The 20388-nt window shown below is 38.3% G+C and overlaps 1 protein-coding gene across 3 annotated transcripts in view; it reads left to right on the top strand.

The window, feature by feature from the left end:
* chchd6b (coiled-coil-helix-coiled-coil-helix domain containing 6b) overlaps positions 1 to 4894 on the top strand; it is a 44981-nt gene extending 40087 nt beyond the window's left edge. For all 3 annotated transcript variants that reach the window (XM_026922331.3, XM_026922322.3, XM_026922339.3), the window contains one exon: positions 4486 to 4894. In XM_026922331.3, the coding sequence (XP_026778132.3) occupies positions 4486 to 4512 (27 nt within the window). In that variant the 3' untranslated portion in view covers positions 4513 to 4894. The remainder of the gene's footprint in view (positions 1 to 4485) is intronic.
* The last annotated feature ends 15494 nt before the right edge of the window (positions 4895 to 20388 follow it).

The following is a 20388-nucleotide window of genomic DNA, read 5'->3' as shown; positions in this document are numbered from 1 at the left end:
AAGGTTATAGGTATTGTCAGTATTTTTGGAACGCTAACTGATTCTGTTACTCGCATTAGGCCTCATTTATCAAGCTGGATACAAACTAATTTATTTGTAAATTGTTCACAGGAGCATCTACACAAGAACTATGGTATTCATGAAAATCCAGTTAGTTTTGGAAAAATGTTTGTTTCAACAAGAGCTTCTCACTTTGTGTAAATGTAAGTGTAAATGTATGTATAAGGAGACTAATCACTACCTTGATTGATTGGCTTCAAATTGTGTCAAATTTAAATTTGAATTTTGTGTCATTTCTAATTAATGATTTGAAAGTAAGTAATCCAAAAACCCAAAAGAAATCCTAGCTGAAATCCTAAGACTAGTTGTTCAGTTAGGACAAATAAAATGAGGAAGACTTTAGTGTGTGTCTGTGGTAGCCAGTGCTCTGCAATGGCTGAGCTGCATTACTGGAAGATTTAGCACACATTATGCTTAGCAGGTGCTCTTTCACCATGTAGTCGTCATTTTGTCGTTCACAGCTCTCTGTGAGCATCACTAAATGTAAATCAGCTGCGCTCTGTAATTTACAGGTGATTGGTATCTATCAACACATGCAAAGAATATCAACATCACTGAAACTTTTGTAAATCTGTTGAGAATTTTTGGCTTGGGTTGTATATCAACAAATATCTTGTGCTAAATGTTTCATTTGTTCTTTCCTGGTAATTATTTTATTTTTGTAGACGATGCTTTAATCATTAAACTTGTTTTTCATGGGTATTTATTTGCAGCATTACTGGTTTCCAGCCACATGATTATTGCAGCTTTGAATGCATTAAATTGATGCGCCTCTCCTTCCGAATGGTCCAGCTGTATTCAAAAAGGCTTAGGTGCAATTAAAAACAGCGATCATATGTAGTGCAAAAACAGTTTATGCACTATATATGATCGCTTCCTCTGTATGACCATTTCTTGGCTCTGCAGTGAAACCAATCTGTCATGTGGTTATTCACAGAGGTCTAGTATTTCCTGCAATTCCTGCAGATATAATGAATAATATCTAGATCATTTTGACTGAAATGATTATTTTAGCGCTGTAGGTGTTTTAAATAAATCTCTTAAGTGTTAGGAACTAAAGGGCAAATATGAAGCTGATACATAGTCATTATGTGGTCATTAATTTTGCATTAAGGAACATATCAGATGTTCTGCAAATGCAGCTTGGTCCTATACGTACTTATGTGATGCCGTCCCTTAATATCTAAATACCTGGACACACCATTGAGAAGAATAGAAGGAATAAGAACTTCACGGAGCAGGAGAAAGATGAAGAGGAAGAGATAGAGCTTTTTAGAATAATCTTACACAGAGTTGGTGGCTGGCAAAGTGGCACTGATATGAGGAAGATAATAAAATACACACACCTGCTTGCATTTTCTGTCTTTTCCACAGTGCGCGTGCAGTCTTTCACTTTCTGTCTCCTTCTGACAAACACGCACACACATTCGCTCCATTGGAGTGCTTGATCAGTGTCGTTATAACACAGCATCATTACCCCTCCCACTGAACGGATGACATACCCGCACAGCGCTGCTTACTGATAATGCGCCTTCGACATCTCCGTAGCTACTGCAGAGAGCCTCTAGACAGGCAATAAGTAACATACACACACACTCTCCTCTCAGGCAGCAGGATAAGATGAAGTCACTGGATTTTTTTTTTTTTTTCAAAGAAATCACATTGTGGTTATCACACTAAATGTCATAGCACCAATTCCCATTATTATACCTTTAATCAAGAGTGTATCTTCCCTTCCCTCTTACTTCCAGCCATTTTCACTGACAAGGTACCTTAGTCGGGAACCATTCCACACTTCTCCTGTGTAAAAGAGTATTTCTAATGAAAATAGATGACACTGTGAAAAGTTGGCCAGGATTCTTGCAGGATTAGCATGTATAAAAGTAAAGTTTAGATTGCACAAACTTGATGCTGAGTGTGATTATGGCACAGTGGGTAGCATTACTACCTCGCAGCTCCAGGGTCCCTGGTTCAATCCTGAGCTCAGGTAACTATCTATGTGGGGTTTTGCACATATTGTCTGGTTTCCTCCCACCTCCCAAAAACATGCATGTAGGTGGCCTGCCTGAACTAGGTGTAAATCAGTGTATGTGATGCAACAGAAAAGCACCATTGATCAATCACTTATGTAGCTGTTTTTAGTTGGGAACCAAATGATTCAGAAGCAAGTAATTTGTCAATGAGAACAAATTGTGGCTTCTATTATTTGTTCTTAGTGGAAGAGGTAAAGTAAATCCTGGATGCAGCTTCAATTTTTACCATGTAGCTGTAACTGACAGCAGTGCCTGGCTAGCTCAGCTGGCAGCGCAAGAGACTCTTAATCTCAGGGTTGTGGGTTTGAGCCCCATGTCGGGCGCTAATCCCAGCCACTCTGGTTGCATGAGCTAGTGCACTTTCAGTCCTAGTCCCAAGCCTGCGAGGGTTGCATCAGGAAGGGCATTCAGCATAAATCTTGTGCCAAATCAAATATGCGGATCATAAACTGGATTTCCATAATGGAGGCAGGGGATCTACTGTGGCGACCCCTAACGAGAGCAGCTGAAAGAACAGCGGCAGCTTTAACTGACAGCATTAAAAGAAACTGTTTCCGTCTTTTTTTGTTCTTTTAAACTCACTGTGATCTCTGTTCGGAAAGTAATAGACTGCGTCTAAAGAAATCAGGCATCAGGTCATACACTATATGGCCAAAAGTATGTGGAAACATGACCATGACCATCACACCCATATGTGGGCCTTCTTCAAACTGTAACCACAAAGTTGGAACCACACAATTGTCTAGAATATCTTTGTATGCTTTAGCATTAAGATTTGCCTTCACGGGAACTAAGAGGCCCAAACATGTTCCAGAATGACAATGCCCCTGTGCACAAAGCGAGCTCCATGAAGACATGTGTTGCCAAAGTTGGTGTGGAAGAACTTGAGTGACCTAGAGTGACCCCACTGAACACCTTTGGGTGTTCTGACCTCGTTAGTGCTCTTCTGGCTGAATGGGCAGATCTCTACAGCCACACTCCAAAATCTAGTGGAAAGCCTTCCCAGAAGAGTGGAGGTTATTATAACAGCAAAGGAGGGACAACTCTGTGTTAATGCCCACAGTTTTGGAATGGGATAGGGGTGTGATGTGATGGTCAGGTGTACATGTACTTTTGGCTATATCGTGTATATTAAGGTTCCATGTCATCTATTCATTCATTGATTCATCTGTCTTTAGTAACTGCTTTATCCTGGGCAAGGTGGTGGTGGATCTGGAACCTATCCTAGGAACACTGGGTGTGAGATGCTAGACCACTGCAAGGCACCATGCACACACACACACACACACACACACACACACACACACACACACACACACACACACTCATTCACACTTTTTTTTGGCAATTTAGTGTAGCCAGTTCACCTACTGGTATGTTTAGAAACCGGAGAACCCGGAGGAGAGAAGACAGGGAGAACTTGCCAAACTCAGCACAGACTGTAACACGAAGTCAAGATCAAACTGGCTACCCTAGGGCTATAACTGCAACTCTCAGCTCACTGCGCCATCGTGTTGCCTCCGTGTCCTGTAGTGTTGGATAAATTAATTTCACAGGATAGCACTTCTCCAGCCTAGTTAATACGTTACACACCTTACACAAGGACTGTGTTTATTCAGTAAGAAATAGAACACTTACAGACATTGTTATAGGAAATTAATCAACAAATTGGGGGGCTGACCTGAACTGGGGGCTTTTACCGTGCTAAAATTGGTAATCTTCCCATAACAGCAGTTTTTTCCTTTTATACCACAGTAATTTGTCAATTACAGTTTTGTATTTATTAATACAATTACTCTCTTCATGTTAATAAGAAAAAAATGCAGCTTGTAATTTTATTGAGAAACTGCAAAGCCCTCAATCATGCAGACTCAGAAAAATGAACAGCCTTACCATTGTTATAAAGTGCTGACACTAGAGGTTCTTTCCTTAAATGTTAAATCAATGCCCCCTTACAGAATATTACACTATATAAACAATTATATGCTTTTTGTTTAAAAAAAAAAAAAAAACTTTTTTAAATCTATTTATTATTAGGCTTCATGTGGAGTGTCCACCATACAAGTCCCTCTGAATTAGCCGTTACTATAGAAACGATAACGTATTAAAACGAGTGCATTGGTATAAACCTGTGATTTGCCCTGCGGCCGTCACTACGGAGCTGTGCTATTATAGAAAATTAACACCTTCTGACCAGTCGGAATCAAGAATTTAATAGTGCTGTGGTTTAATATGTTTTAAAGCATAAAATTGTGTGTGTGGGTGTGAATTCCTCGTGTAGAATCCAATAACTATTTTAAGTGAAGAGCTCAGAGAGAAGGGTATGGTAAAGAAGGCTTTGAGAGCGTGTGATGAATGTAAACAGCTGGCTGTTCTTCTCTTTCCTTTGCAGAACATAATGGTCAACCATGGATCATGAAGATGAAGGTGATGACAACAGTGAGCATGAGGAAGAGGAAAAGAGCGACAGCATAACTCACCACTTGAATCCAACAGTAGAGTTTTTAATGTGCACGTATGAGAGACTCTGGAGGAGTGTGTGCATTCCTGCAACTGCTTTCTTTTGTTTATGTATATATATATATATATATATATATATATATATATATATATATATATATATTAAAAGAAATGTTCGTGTGTGTGACAGAATTCCCTCTGAAGGAAATGAGGGGGATATTATCTTGGCGTGTGTGTGTGTGTGTGTGTGTGTGTTTGGAGAGATGTTGATTTGCTGGGTTATAGTTGTTTGACAGTGGCACATCTCACACAATAAAACATCTGCAAGACCAGTCACTCTACTGCGAGCGTTCAGCCTCTGTCCTGCTTTTTTAGTGACTCTCTCTCTCTCTCACACACATTCAGCCTGCATATTATGGCAGATACCTAATGTCCATATTACCATACATGTGATATATATGATAATTACTATTATTTTCTTCAAATAAGAGGGATGGCACACACACATACAGTGTTTTGTGTGATCATGCTCTGCACTTCCTCCTCTCTCTCTCTCTCTCTCTCTCTCTCTCTCTATACAGCTCATCTCCAAAGCCAATTATCTTCTAGAATCGTTAATGAACACGCAAAGGTCTGTTCCGCAGTAACCTTGAACACACTATCATCTTACGCTGTCTCTTACTCTGTCATTCTCTCCTTCTCGAACACACTCTCTTCGTCTCACTTGGTTGCATTTTCTCTCTCTCTCTCTCTCTCTTTCTCTCTTTCTCTCTCTTTTCTATTTCTGAGTTCTGCATTTCTCCTCTGTCTAAGGAATGTTCTCCTGTGTAAGAATGTTCAGGTAGCTCCTACAAGCCTTGACACCTCTTGTCATTGTGCGGCGGATGTTGCCATGGTAACAGTGGAGTGTGTGCGTTGTCAGGAGTGGGGTTCAGAGGAAGTGCGATAACCTTTAGCCTCGAAAGTGCAGCTCTCTCACAGTCACCGATTCTTTTTATTAAATGCTGCTTTCTCCTTGCGCTCTCTACCTTTCTTAAGCGCCGTCTCTCTTTGTGCACTGTGTTTGGCAGTGAGAGTTTCTCCGATCTGTTTTTTGACCCCAATAAGCCGTGCTTTGGTATGGAGGATTGAATCTCTCCCTATCATAAATGGGAGGAATTGGCCCTTCAGACCCCTTATGTGGCACCTCCATCTTCTCCCAAGTGATGTAGAGAGGAAGCCGTGGCACTGTCACAGCATGCTAACACAGCCTTGACCACAAATACAGCTCAATAAAGGCAAAACAAGGCGCTGGACATTAGCAGTATTAACATAGAGTTGTTTTAGATGTGTATGGTAAGGCTTAGGCTCTACATCTTATTCTTATGACTGAAAACACTGAAGGCATGAAAGTGAATACACTGAAGACAATTATTATTATATTTTTGTCAGTACTTTAGCACTTCATTTTGTTTCTCCCAGAAGCTGCTATTGATTTTTAAAATACAAAACTAGACTTCTGTAATGAACGTTTACACCTCCGCGATGACTACTTCTCCATTTGTCTGCGTGATCTTGCCATTCTCACTGTAGCTCAAACACGTTCATTATATTTCTTAAACTCAGCATGAAGGGATGGCTGGTTAGGAAATCATTTCATCTACACAGCACCCGTCTGTAAGTACGTGCACAATGACATAATTAATATGCTTGATCCTTTATTCTGACAATCTTTACTTTAAGATCATCACTGAAGTCTGATTTCATATCCAATGTGCTGGACAGAGCCAAAGTCGACAAGAATCGTGCAGCCAATTACTCATGGACTGCACTGTAACTAATTAAGCTACATTAACACATGCAGGTTAATGATGCTTAGTTAATGTTTCAACTGATTTACGAAGATCTCAGGCACTGAAAATAAATGTAAATGCGCAGGCCTTTCATGCAGCTCTGAGAGGTGGCCTTCGCGAGACGTCGTCATGGTAACGGTGGCGCATCTGATTGGCGAAGACAGCTGGAAGGTAACGGGTCAAAAAATGGGATCTTGCTTTCCTCAATGTGTTTTATTGATCTCCCATTGCAGAAAATTACCGCAGCTGTGCGCGTGTGATTGTGGGAGAGTGTCGAGCAGTGATTTGAAAGTGCTGCGGAAATGCATGTGCCGCATGCTGATGCCCAGAGCCTCTCAGGCTGTCTCTCTCTCTGTGTGTTGTTGGTTTTACAGTCGTGACCATTCAGTTATTCTCTTAATAAACCCACCCTTGACAACGTCAAAGGATTCCAATACGGAGGATGAATGTCGAAACCAGTTTTCTGGAAACATGATGGCAACATGATGCAGGTACTTGATCAGTATGTGAAGGTGAGGTGAGTAGTGAGGTCACAACTTAAATATAACACAGCCCACGCTAATCAAGATATTGAGAAGGTGTAGCGCATCAGTTTAAGACAGATGTTGTACATGATCTCATGAATAAACCCAGGAAAGTCATGGAACACACAAGTGAAATGAACAGATGACTGATGCTGTTACATGAATTTCAACATGAAGGAAAGGAGTACAGTGGCTGCAGTGCTACGGCTGGTGAGCTACTGCCAGTGGAATTGGCCCTTGATGAAAAGAGCAATTCTCTCTCTCTCTCTCTCTCTCTCTCTCTTTCTCTCTTTCTCTCTCTTTCTCTCACCATGCAGACTACAGATAACACTTTCTGCCTGAGGGAAAGCAAAGCTCTGAAGTGGAGGATTTATCGTTACATCCTTCTATCAGATAAGCCTGGAGAGAGGGAGACACAGCGAGAGTGTGCGAGAGAAAGAGTGAAAAGGAGAAAACAGTGATGGAAAGATAAAAGAAGTGAGCGAGTTGAGAGATTGAAAGAAGGAAGATGGTAAATAACCAAACGTAGCTACAGGTGTGTGTTTTTGCCACATTAGCCAATGCAGAATTGATCCACTCATGTCTCTTATCTTTACAAAACAAGTAACACTCCTAATAAACTGATACTAAGCAGGTTTAATTGGTGCTTTTACCCGAAGCTGTATTGTCTGTGGATGGCGGATATTGCCACACATGCATGTGCTCATACCGAGGAACCAGCAGGTGTGTGAGAATGTCAGTAATGAGTGTGCCAGCTCACGGTTTAGTGCTATGAGGCATGTGCCTACAGGCAGGGTGACTATATGCCAATCACTGTGTGTGTGAGAGAGTGTGTGTGCAGAGGTTGTATAAACATTTCAGGTACACATCTTGTTTTCTAAGTGCCACTTGACATGGCTCAGGCTATTTGTGACATTGATAGTCACTCTGGACCTACGCTGCCATCTGATATAAAAAACAGAACCCACACCATATTACAAAGGATCACACCAAAGGAGAGCCAGAACATTAGAAGGGTAGGGCGGAAAGGATGAAGAATATATAAAAGCACTAGAGTATTTTGAAGATCAATCTGGAGCCCCCACACTACCTTGCAATTAAATAAACAGGAAACATGGAGCATGCATATACATATGAGTGAAGAGGAATTGCACTCACTGCTAACGCTGGTGAAGAAAGAGGCAAGATCTCAAAGCAAGCTGTCATCAAGGTTATAGTGAAAACTATAAAAACCCGAGAGAGGAGAGGCTTTAGAGAGAGAGAGGGAGCGTGAGGGTGATGCGGAGCTAAAAGTGTCACACTGTTACTCCAATTGCTTAGTATTTTTGCTTTTACTAAGACATTAAATGACTGGGTATCTCAGCGCTTTCTAACAGATCAGAAGGACTCTTTCATTCTGTCTGAATATTATTAAAACGATAATAGTCTTCTACGCAGAATCTGAAGAGGCTGACCTCATGGACACAGAGGTTCACCCTGAAGCAATTTAATGCTGAGGAGAACCGATCATACAGAACACTCAGATTGATCACCGGTCCTGAAAAAACAGTAGGTCTGAGATTAAAATCCTTCTTTTTATTAGCTATCTGAGGGAACTAAACTGTTCAAACTGGATGCTGCAGTTTGATTTGAAGCCTGTTTGAGGCTATAAAAAAACTAGTTCTAAAAAAAAATCCCTGGATTGATCACATCATGAGAAAACATTAGGTCTTTTGTAGAAAATGACAGCAGTTTTTTGATCGCAGGCATTTTAGTTGATGTTGTGAGAATGAAAACGATGAGAGCATAGTTCTGGTTTATATTAATTTCCATGGGAATTGTGCTGTTTTAAGTACAAATTCTGAATTCCCTACCCGTGTTGAAATGATAAAGCATTATATTAGGGAAATCGCATGTTTGAATCCTGATAATGTCATAGCCATTTGAGTCCAAGAGATCATAATTGGCCCTGCTCTCTGGGTGGGAAGGATGGCATCACTCGCTCCCCTATCAATTAGAATGACACTAGCCGATCACGGGTGTCTGCCTTATGACATCGTATGAGCAGCAGTTTGAAAAGCTGTGATGTCCACGAAGAAGCACTTGTTAGCCCTCACCATCTTGGATTGGTAGCTGCCATGCACTAGAAGAGAACGGACCAGTGGGTGGAAATTATCCATAGACTAATTTGGGAGAAAAATAGAGCAAGATCATGAAAAAAATAAAGAAATTTGGTTATTATTGTTAATACTCTAAACTTGTTCAGTAATTAAGGTAAGACACTACAGTTGAATAGGGTCCTTTTTTAAAATAATTTTTAATCATCTTTGCCAGTTGATTGCTTATATTCTTACAAGTATTTTTGTATTGGAACTATTAAAAAAATATATGTATTTCTTTATACAAATGAAGCTTCGTCTAATTAAATCTGCCTAAATTTGCATACTTAATCAAACTAAAAATCTTGTCTTTGGATGATGTTAGAATTAAATTATTTCACTGTGAGATGCTCTCAAGAGGCTTTTACACACCAGTTTGTCGGAAAATCATTAGTTTATTGTTTAACCAAGAAAACACCAGGATAAAATCTAACATAAATCCAACAGCTAATAACATTTTGGGAAATTCCACTGTCATGTTCTTCTAAGTAGGGATAGGAATGAACATGTAAAATTTCATGAATGCAGACAATCTAGAAACTGAGAGGTTTGGTTCTGAATATAGGAAGAATTATTTTGTGAATAATGGTTTTATAAATAAATGTAATTTCATGTGTTTCCACTCTAGTAAGTGTAGTTTATAGTGTTTATGAAAGATGTTGAGACACACACATTATATATATATATATATATATATATATATATATATATATATATATATATATATATATATATATATATATATATATATATATATATGAAGAGTTTGGTTCCAAAATGCTATATATCCATTTTGATTAATTTGAGTAAAAATGTGTTTTCTTTACCAAGAAAGTGGCAAGATGAAAACCACATAGCATAGCATAGCATCTTTAGGTTATAATAACATTAAAAATTCAAATCTAGATTTTGATTTTCAAAGATTTATTATAAAAACTGATTATTTTTTCCCCAAAATGCAATAAATCCATGACACTTTTTTTTTTTCAAAATGCAATAAATCCATTGAATCAATATAAAAGTTATTTTTCATATTGAAACTGTTGAAAATACACAACAAAGTAAGTTGATCCACATATGACAGCCTCTGAACTTGGTCAGTACTAATCTTATATACAGGCACTGGACTAAAAATACAAATTCAATCAGTCATCGCTCTCAGAATGAATTCAACGGGTCATCTTGTTAATGCTATAAATTAATTACAACAATAAAAGAAAATTTCCTCATGAACAAGAACATGAACAACAATATCACATTAGACCACAGAAATTTCAAAATGACATTTTCCTTACATTCAACTTCCAGCAGTGCATTCATCTTTGCCATGTTACAATCATTTAGTTGACTAGTGCTATACGCTGTATTAACAAAAACATTAATGGCATTAATAAAAACACTTACTTTGTCATATTAAGAACACTGTAAAGAAGAAAGATTCACATATTATAGTATCAATTTTATATCACTTGTAGGCCTAAAAGATTTTTTTGAAAGATTTTATTCAACCCATAGCCCTGTTGAGCAAGGTCACCATGAGCTATTGATAGGTAAAGGAATAGCTTGCTCAAGCAACAGCCGGCATTTTTCCTCCTCCCGAGTGCCTCGTCTTCTTAATCTCCTCACGTAAATGATTAGATTTCGATGGCTTACGTTTCTTCCCCACCGCAGAAACCACCACAGGTTCATCAATGGCGTCAAAATTATTCATTTTTTGTTTGTTGAATGAAATTAAATGTTTTTTTTTACTTTAAAAATGTACTATGAAGAGCAGTAAACAGTAATAAAATAAGTCAATAACAGTCCTTTGCTTTGTTTAAAAAATGCGTCAGAGGTCTTAGGTACATTTTGTGCAGTATTAGGAGAGTATTAGCTGGTAAGTTTTACTGAGTATCTTGGAGAATCTGCCACAGTTTTTTGGAGACTTTGTTGCACTTGCTTCTGTTTTTGCGGGTTTTCTGACAGACTTCATTATGTTTTTTTTTTTGTCTGAAAAGTGGTCCATTACATAATATGCTGCTTTCTTTACTGACGTACCAACACGTCTCGTACCAAAATCTCTAAGATTTTATTTTTTTCTTTGAAAAGTAAAGAATATCTAAACTCTGACTCAATAATGCAGAAGTCATAAAATAAACATCTAATACAAAATTTGTATAAAAAATTAGGGTGTCTAAGACTTTTTTCACAGTACTGTATATATCAGATAAAAAGCTTTTCAGGGATAAACTGTACAGCATGATGTGAATGTGCAGAGTAGCTGGAGCTTAAGCCTTCTTCAAAGTTGCTAAATTTAAGATAATGACAATATCATAGCCATCTTGTGATACTGTAGATTTATGACTTTATGTATGCAGTTTATTCTAAAAATATTGTTTCTACCTGCAGTGTCTTGCTTTAATAGCCTGTAATTGCTTTAATCATACTGCAAACCATACATGATTAAAGTGATTAAACTTTTTATTAATAATTTTAGTTTGAAAAACTTCTTTTTCTTTTTTAGATTGCTAATTTCACAGTAAAAATGTCATTTGACAACAGAGGCACATAAACACTAACACTTTTACCCATGAATGTGCAAATTGCAAAAATGTTTTTCACAAGGCACCATACTGTTATTGTTGATGTTGTCTAACCTAAAGCTACTAAAATGTAGGTGTAAAAATTGGATCATATTACACAGAATAACTTCACACCACTTAACATGAGAACTTCAACTAACTATGTAATATTATAAAAATATCATTTCATCTTTTTATCTTTATTTCTGACAGACAATCATGAGGGTCTTCTTCATTATAGAATTTCCTGTCACAAGGTTCTCATGAACACTAAATTGCTTTCTGATACGCAATTTCGCCATGCTGCCGTTTCAAAAATTGATGTTTCACGAAATTAAAACAAAAAGATGTTTTAAAAGCAAGTTTCTTTACCGCCTATGTTTTTTTTAAAAAACCATGCTAAAATATGATTATGCCAAGTTCTTTAATAAATAGTTTTAAGAATTTTAGCCTAACTATTCCTAGCCCAAACCTATGTAATATATATATATATATATATATATATATATATATATATATATATATATATATATATATATAAAACCCACCTATATATACAGTCCCTTACATACACAGGAAACCCACCTATATATACAGTCCCCTCCAAATGTACTGGAACAGAAAGGCCAATTCTTTTGTTTTTGCTATGCACTAAAGATGAATATGAGATGATATTTACATCAAGATGTGTTAAACAACTCAAAATATGGCACCTTTTGTTTGAAGCCACCCAATCTGTGCCCAGTTAGATTGATTATTTAAACAATTAACAGCTCTATATGTCTACTCTTGGTCTGAGCCCTGGGTTTTGCCTGTGAAAACTGCAAACATAAACTATTTTGAAGCTGAGAAAAGATGGAAAATTGATCAGAGCCATTGCACAGGCATTGGGCATAGCCAATACAGCAGTTTAGAATGTCCTGAGGAAGAAAGAAACCACTGGTGTACTAACAACCAGACATCGAACTGGTCGGCCAAGTAAAACAACAGCAGTTGATGACAGAAACTTTCTGACATTCCAAATTGTTGTATTGGCTTTGCCAAATGCTTATGCAATGGCTCTGATTCGTTTTCACTCTTTTCTCAGCTTCAAAATGGTTTGCTTTTCTCCTATAGAGAGCTCTCTGCTCTTCATGTTGGTTTCTCCTTTTTAATGAAAAATGCAGTTTTCAAAAGTGAAACCAAAAGTGAACTATTAATTGTTTAAACAGTCAATCTAACAGAGCACAAAATGGGTGGGATCAAGCAAAACGTACCATGCTCGAAGTTGTTTAAAACATCTAAATGTTAATATCAGGAAATTAAATTCAGATCTATCATCTCATTCATCTTTTGATCTCAAACCCAAATGTCTTCAGTGTATCGACAAAACAAAAGAATTGGCCTTGCTGTTCCAATACTTTCAGAGGGGACTGTATATACACATATGCATACATACATACATACATACACATATATACACCTATATTTTATATATATGAGCATCATTTCATTTGTTTCTTATAACTAAATTGTCAGCTTCAGAGTTTTAAAAGATCTAGAACTGAATATTTCAGAGTAGTACCGGTTTAGAGATATGTAAGATAGTGGGTACTGGACTTCCTGAGGTGTGGACATGCTGTTCAACTGTCTCGGAGTAACGAGTGAGTCTTTTAACAAGAAGCTTATGGATTGAGGGGTATCTTTCTCCTGTGCAGGAATGAAGTCATGCTAAATCAGTAGGATAAAGTGTTTGGGCTGAGTGGCATTATGGAGATCTTGTTAGCTTTGAGGTCCAGATTTTTTTTTTTTTTTTACATAGGTCCTTGTGGTTAATGGTCATGAGAAAGCTCTCAGAGATCCTCAGCAGCCCTGTATGCTCTAATATAGCAACACACAGTGACTTCTCCACATTACCAATTACCTGAACATCTTAAAACCTTTATAGTTAAGATTAATAAATATAGTACGTCCCCTGTGTAAAAAAAAAATATAACAAACCCCAAAACTGAAGTAAATCTGATCAAATGTTATTCGATGGCTATTGTTCAACTGTAAATAAGAGTTTTTTTGATTTGGGAAAGACAGTGTTGTTTTGAAACATAGAAACATAGATAGAAAGCTTTCCAGAAAGGTCCATGGATCGTCTGGTTCAGAAGTTGAATGAAGTTATGTGTTGCAAATTACTGTTTGCTGTTATAATCTATAAAGGAAAAATTACTTCTTTTTCCAGAAGCCCTGTTTTGCTGTTTGCGTCTTCTTTTTTTTCCGCACTGTCCCACCATCATAGGGGGCAATGAGTAGGATTTATTAGTCCGTAAAGTATTTATATGTCAAGATCTATGCTCCTTTGGAAACTTATCTGGTCTGTGGCTGTTAATTGATGCAAGTTTGCTAAGATGTCAGGTGCATAAAAAGAAAAGAAAAAAGGACTTTGTTTAAGCAGTATCACATTAGAATAAGTTACAGTGTGAGTTTGTGTGAGTATGGGTATCATTTGTGTGTGTGTGTTTTTGTGTGTCTTCTTAAATGGTTTGTCCTGGGCCCAGGCAATATACATAGTGGGCCTGTGAGTGTAATCAACAGGAAGGCGTGGTATCTCATGTAGTACTGGGTGTAGGCTAGGGGTGTCAGTGTGTGGTTCAGGGATCTGGGCCAATCTGAATATTTTCTTAGCTGCTCTTTTGTTCTCATTTTGTCTTCCTTTTGCTCACTATCCGAGAGGGTGAGATTACAAGCCTATGATCAACACACAATGTCTAATGCTTTATTCTGTGAGTGTGTGTTGGTATGTTTTTATATCTTGGTGGGGACCAAACCACTGGAATATTTGACAGTTTGTACTTTTTGGGAACATTTGTTTGGTCCCCATGAGAAAAACAAAAAAAACAACACACATAAAAAGGGCCAAAAGCTTTCCTTATGGTTAATGAAGATAAGCTTAAGGTTAGAGTTAGGTATAGGCATGGCATTAATTAATAATGAGCTGCATTATTAATTATTTCAATGGAAGGTCCTTATGAGGATGGTAAGACATCTGTGTGTGTGTGTGTGTGTGTGTGTGTGTATGTGTGTCTCATCAGCTGCTAAATGCAGTGGCACAGCACATCGCTCATTCATAGCTGAGTTAAAGCGTACAGAGATTTTAAGAATCAGACACAGACACCTTTAATCCGTTTGATGAAATATCACATAATCAGAGCTAATCTGATTTAATCAAAAGGCGATTATCTTTTTAATCTACTGTATAACCAGATGGTAGTAAATTAGATTACAATTGATTAGATAAAAAAATCCTGCTTTTAGGCTCAGATTCACTCTGCAGGGTTTTGAATATGAGTTCACTGGCACTGCATGTATTTGCATAAGAATGTATGTATAATGCCCTAAAGTGTGTGTGCATACGTGTGATTTCTGCCACCAACCCCGAGCTATGACCTCATGTTTTGTTTTGGTGTTTTGACTCACCTTGGGGTCGTACCTACCCAAAAGTGTGACAGATGTATCTTCTGTAATGCTCAGTGTGATTGTGGAAATAGGGAATGATTTTGTGCAGTTTTCTCTGAGGATAAGAAGAAGTGAGAGAAGGCTCACATTAAGGGTGAGATAAAACGCAAAAGTATTCTGTTTCAAGTGACAGGAATCTCTTGTTAGGTTGACACCTTGGCTGACACGCCTTGTGGTGCAAGGTATTCTATAGCTGTGAGTTTGGGTGTTAAGTATGGTCCGCAAACCACAAACACACCCAGCGACAGAGTGAGAGCAAGAGACATCTGGAGAAGAGAGAAAAGAGCAGGTGGACTCTCAGAGGACATCTGATCTGCACACTCACAGTAACACCTGTAATTCTGTGTGTGCATTGTGTGGCTTTTTTTATGTACCACCTGCTAGGAACTGGGATTGTCCAATATCTTATCACACAATCCTTTCTCTGTGGGTTTTTTCTATGGATCAAAAATTCTGTTTAAATCACTTTACTTTGACTTCCTCACGTTGCATTTACATACATGCCATGACAAAATCCAACCCATTTTGCTGTGTTACATTCCTCTAGCAATGGCATAAAACTACCAAATCATATATAATATCACTAAAGCACACGCTTCGTTGAAAATGAGTTCCTGGAACAACAGTCCTTCATTCACTGCCATTTCATGTCAACTGTGTGCTCCTGTGCTTAAAAACTTTCTCCAGAAAATACTGATCACAATGCTTTTGTATAGATCTGAAGTGCAGTTTGGAAAATTAAGCATGTGTTTATTTGGTGAAAATATTAAACCATTGGTGATATTTATCAGTTAAACATTTAACCCCCATGGAATAAGTGATCTCTGTATAAACAGGAGCTGCAGTAGAGTTTTCTCCTATATATATACATGGATCAGCCATAACATTAAAACCACTGACAGGTGAAATGAATAACATTGATTATCTCATTACAACGGCAGCTGTCAAGGGGTGGGATATATTAGGCAGCAAGTGAACAGTCAGTTCTCAAAGTTGTTATATAAAGATCTGAGTGACTTTGAAAAGGACCAAATTGTGATGGCTAGATGACTGGGTCAGAGCATGTCCAAAACGGCAGGTCTTGTGCGGTGTTCCCGGTATGCAGTGGTTATTACCCACCAAAAGTGGTCCAAGGAAGGACAACCAGTGAAGCAGTGACAGCGTCATGGGTGCCCAAGGCTCACTGATGCGCGTGGGGAGTGAAGGCTAGCCCGTCTGGGTTGATCCCACAGAAGAGCTACTGTAGCACAAATTGCTGAAAACGTTAATGCTGGCATGATAGAAAGGTGTCAGAACACACAGTACATCATAGGTTGCTGTGTATGGGGCTGTGTAGCTGCAGACAGGTCAGAGTGCCCATGCTGAACCCCGGCCACCGCCAAAAGTACCTACAATGGGCACGTGAGCATCAGAATTGGACAACGGAGCAATGGAAGAAGGTGGCCTGGTCTGATGAATCACGTTTTATTTTGCATCATGTGGATGGGGTGCGTGTGCGTCACTTACCTGGGGAAGATATGGCACCCGGATGCACTATGGGAAGAAGTCAAGCCGACAGAGGCAGTATGATGCTCTGAACAATGTTCTGCTGGGAAAGCTTGTGTCCTGGCATCATAGGCCTTGTGGAGTCCATGCTTCGATGGGTCATAGCTGTTTTAGTGGCACAAGGGGGACCTACACAATATTAGGCAAGTGGTTTTAATGTTATGGATGATTGGTGTGTGTGTGTATATACTGCTACATATATATAGCAGTCATGATCTGATTGAAGTGTAGTGTAGACTTTCAGCTTTAATTCAAGGGGTTTAACAAAAATATTGCATTAAACATTTAGGAGTTACAGTCACTTTTTACAGTCCCTCCATTTTCACAGGCTCAAAAGAAATTGGACAATTGACTGATAAACACTCTGGAGGAGGTAGGCATATCATTGTCAAAGTCTACAATCAAGAGACGCCTTCATGAATGTAAATACAGTGGTTTCACCTCAGGACTTAGCTAAAAAAAAAAAACCTCTTTAAAAAAAGCTGACCACTCCTGATGCAAGATTAACTTGTACCAGAATGATGGTAAGAGAAAAGTATGGAGAAGGAAAGGGAGGGCTCATGATCCAAAGCTTACCACCTCATCTTTCAAACATGTGGAGGAAGTGTTATGGCATGGGCATGTATGGCTGCCAGTGGAACGGGTCACTGGTGTTTATTGATGATAGAAGTAGCAGGATGAATTCTGAAGTGTATAGAGCTATACTTACTGCTCAGATTCAGTCAAATGCTGCAAAACGGATAGAACAGAGCTTCACAATAGAGATTATAACCCAAAACATACCACGAAAGCAACCCAAGAGCTTGGAAATGGAATGTTCTTAAATGGCTGAGTCAGTCACCTGACCTCAGGCCAATGGAGCACGCCACTTACTGAAGACAAAACTGAAGGCAGAAAAACCCACAAACAAGCAGCAACTGAAGGCAGCTGCATTAAAGGCCTGGCAAAGCATCTCAAGGGAGGAAACTCAGCATTTGGTGATGCCCATGGGTTCCATACTTCAGGCAGTCATTGACTTCAAAGGACTTGCAGTGTGTGTGTATGTATATATATATATATATATATATGTACACACACATACACACTGCAAGTCCTTTGAAGTCTGTGTGTATGTATATATATATATATATATATATATATATATATATATATATATATATGTGTGTGTGTGTGTTTATATAGAGAGAAATAGTGTTTTCATAAGAGTTTTCATGATTGTTTTGACTTTATTGTAAGCGTTTGTTAGGTTTCAGGTTAGCGTAGGTTTTGTGGCCATGCAAGTTGTGCTTGATCATTAGTAGGTCACATCACCATAAAACACATCCCTGTCAAAATTGCAGGTTAAAATTGCATGTCAGATCTTTTTCAACCTTAAATGTGATATAGCAACCAACAAAATTCAAGTGGAAAACAAACAGAAATGTTTTAGCAGAAAAAAGAAAAAGAAAAAAATGACAATAACCTGGTTGCATAAGAATGTACACCCTTTTATAATGGGGCATGTGACTGTGTTTAGAATTCACCTTCAAAACACAGTCACATCAAACTCATATCCAAAATGAATTATCATACACCTATCATAAATGAAGTGAGTCTGATTAACACCAAATAAAGAAGAGCTGTTTCTGTAGGATTTTCTTGACATCTTCTTTCATCCGATGGTTTCATCCAACTGCTGAAACCATGATCCTCAAATAGCTTACAAAGCATGTACAGGATCCTGTTGTGGAAAGGTATTGATCAGGAGAGGGTTACAAAAGAATTTCCAAAACATTAGATGTACCATGGCACACAGTGAATGCTGTCATCAACAAGTGGAGAAAATGGGGCATCACAGTGACATTACCAAGAACAGGACATCCCTCCAAATTTGACAAAAGGACAAGAATAAAACTTATCAGGAAGGCTGCCAAGAGACCTACGGCAACATTATCAGTGCTGCAGGAATATATGTAAAGTACTGTTCACTCCCTGCATGTTACGTCTCTTGAATTTAGAAGCCTTTTCTCATGAAAAAGAAAAAAAAAAAAAAACATCCACGCCTGCCTACATTTTGCCAAAACCATATGGCAAAATGTGTTATAGGCTGATGAGATCAAGGTAGAACATTTTGGGCATAATTCAAAAAGATATGATTGGTGCAAAAAACAAGACAGCTTATCACCCAGAGAACACCATACCCACAGTGAGGCATGGTGGTGGCAGCATCATGCTATGTGGCTGCTTCTCTTCAGCTGGGACTGGGGCTCTTGTCAAGATAGAAGGAATCATGGATAGCTCCAAATACCAATCTATTCTGCAAAAAGAAAAACCCTACAATTTTAACAGACTTTATATCTGTAGACTTTTTATATCCACTCTATGTAGGCTGTACCTGTGCCCGAAACGAAATAATTGACCTAAAACCCAGAGAAACATTGCTTTTTTGTGTCCTTTTGGCACAAAATCACTTTTCGCGCAGGATATACCTGAGTCTTTACCAACGTGTATGTAAAAATTACTGACCTGATGGATTCAGATGGGAAAAAAACACCAAGAGATACTTATTTATTAATAATTACATTAACCCATCACCCCCTGTAAAACTAATCCATTATGAATAGGGCTTTAGTAGTTTGTATGCATTAGAGATGTAACTGAGTATTCAGAATGAACAGTGCTCTAAACTGCTACAAATACAGATTATTTGTTTGTTTGTTTGTCGAATTTTTCTGCTGGTTGACGGTTGTGGTGTAGCTCCAGACCCAAGCTTGAATGGCAAATTTCCCCTACCCTTGATCTTCCACACACAATGTGATTGTGCAAATCTGATTTCCTTTTTAAAACATCCCTGTGACTTCCCATGCAGACCATGCATTGTGTACAGAGCAGCAGACCTCTGCTGGGTTCTCCAAAAATAATCATTTAATTATTAAAAAAATATATTAACTTGTATGTTAATTGCATGTTTTCCATCATTCTTTATCATTATTAAATGAAAAATCATAAAGGCACTGTAATTAATTTGTTATATACTGTGTTCATGGAAAATGACTTCTTTTTCCAGCAGCCCTGGTTTTTTTCCTGTGTTTTCAAAACAAACTTAGCCACAGATGCAGATGCAGATACTGATAGACTATATGGCCAAATGTTTGTGGAACCACACAATTGTCTAGAATGCCTCTGTATGCTGTATAGCTGTATAGCTTTAAGATTTCCCTTTAGTGAAATTTGGGTCTAGAATTTGGGAATCATGTTCCAGCATGGCAGTGCTGCTGTGCATAAAGAGAGCTCCATAAACACACGGTACAATGTTGGTGTGGAAAAATTCGAGTGGCCTGCACAGAGCCTTGAACTCAGCTGAACACCTTTGGGAAGAATTGGAATGCTGAATGTTTACCAGGTTTTCTAGTCCAACATCATTGCCTGACCTCACTAATGCTCTTGTGGCTGAGTGGGAAGTTCACACAGCTGTGTTCCAAAATCCAGTGAGAAGCGTTTCCAGAAGAATGGAGGCTGTTATAGCAGCAAATTTGGAATCGGATGTTCAACAACAAATATGGGTACGATGGTCAGGTGTCCACATACCTTTGGCCATATAGCATATATGGACCATGGTACAGATTCAGATACAGATACTGGCATTGTGTTAAACTCCTATTCATAGCTACCTAATATTAGCTCAGCTAGTCACTGCATTAGAAGGGTCAATAGGGTCGCTATGAACATAAAGTACAGAGAGTCCTCATTTAAATGCATTATGAAAGTGG

This window comes from Pangasianodon hypophthalmus, chromosome 2 (assembly GCF_027358585.1).
Source record: "Pangasianodon hypophthalmus isolate fPanHyp1 chromosome 2, fPanHyp1.pri, whole genome shotgun sequence".
NCBI classification, from domain to species: Eukaryota; Metazoa; Chordata; class Actinopteri; order Siluriformes; family Pangasiidae; genus Pangasianodon; species Pangasianodon hypophthalmus.
This window is presented reverse-complemented; position numbering and strand designations above follow the sequence as displayed.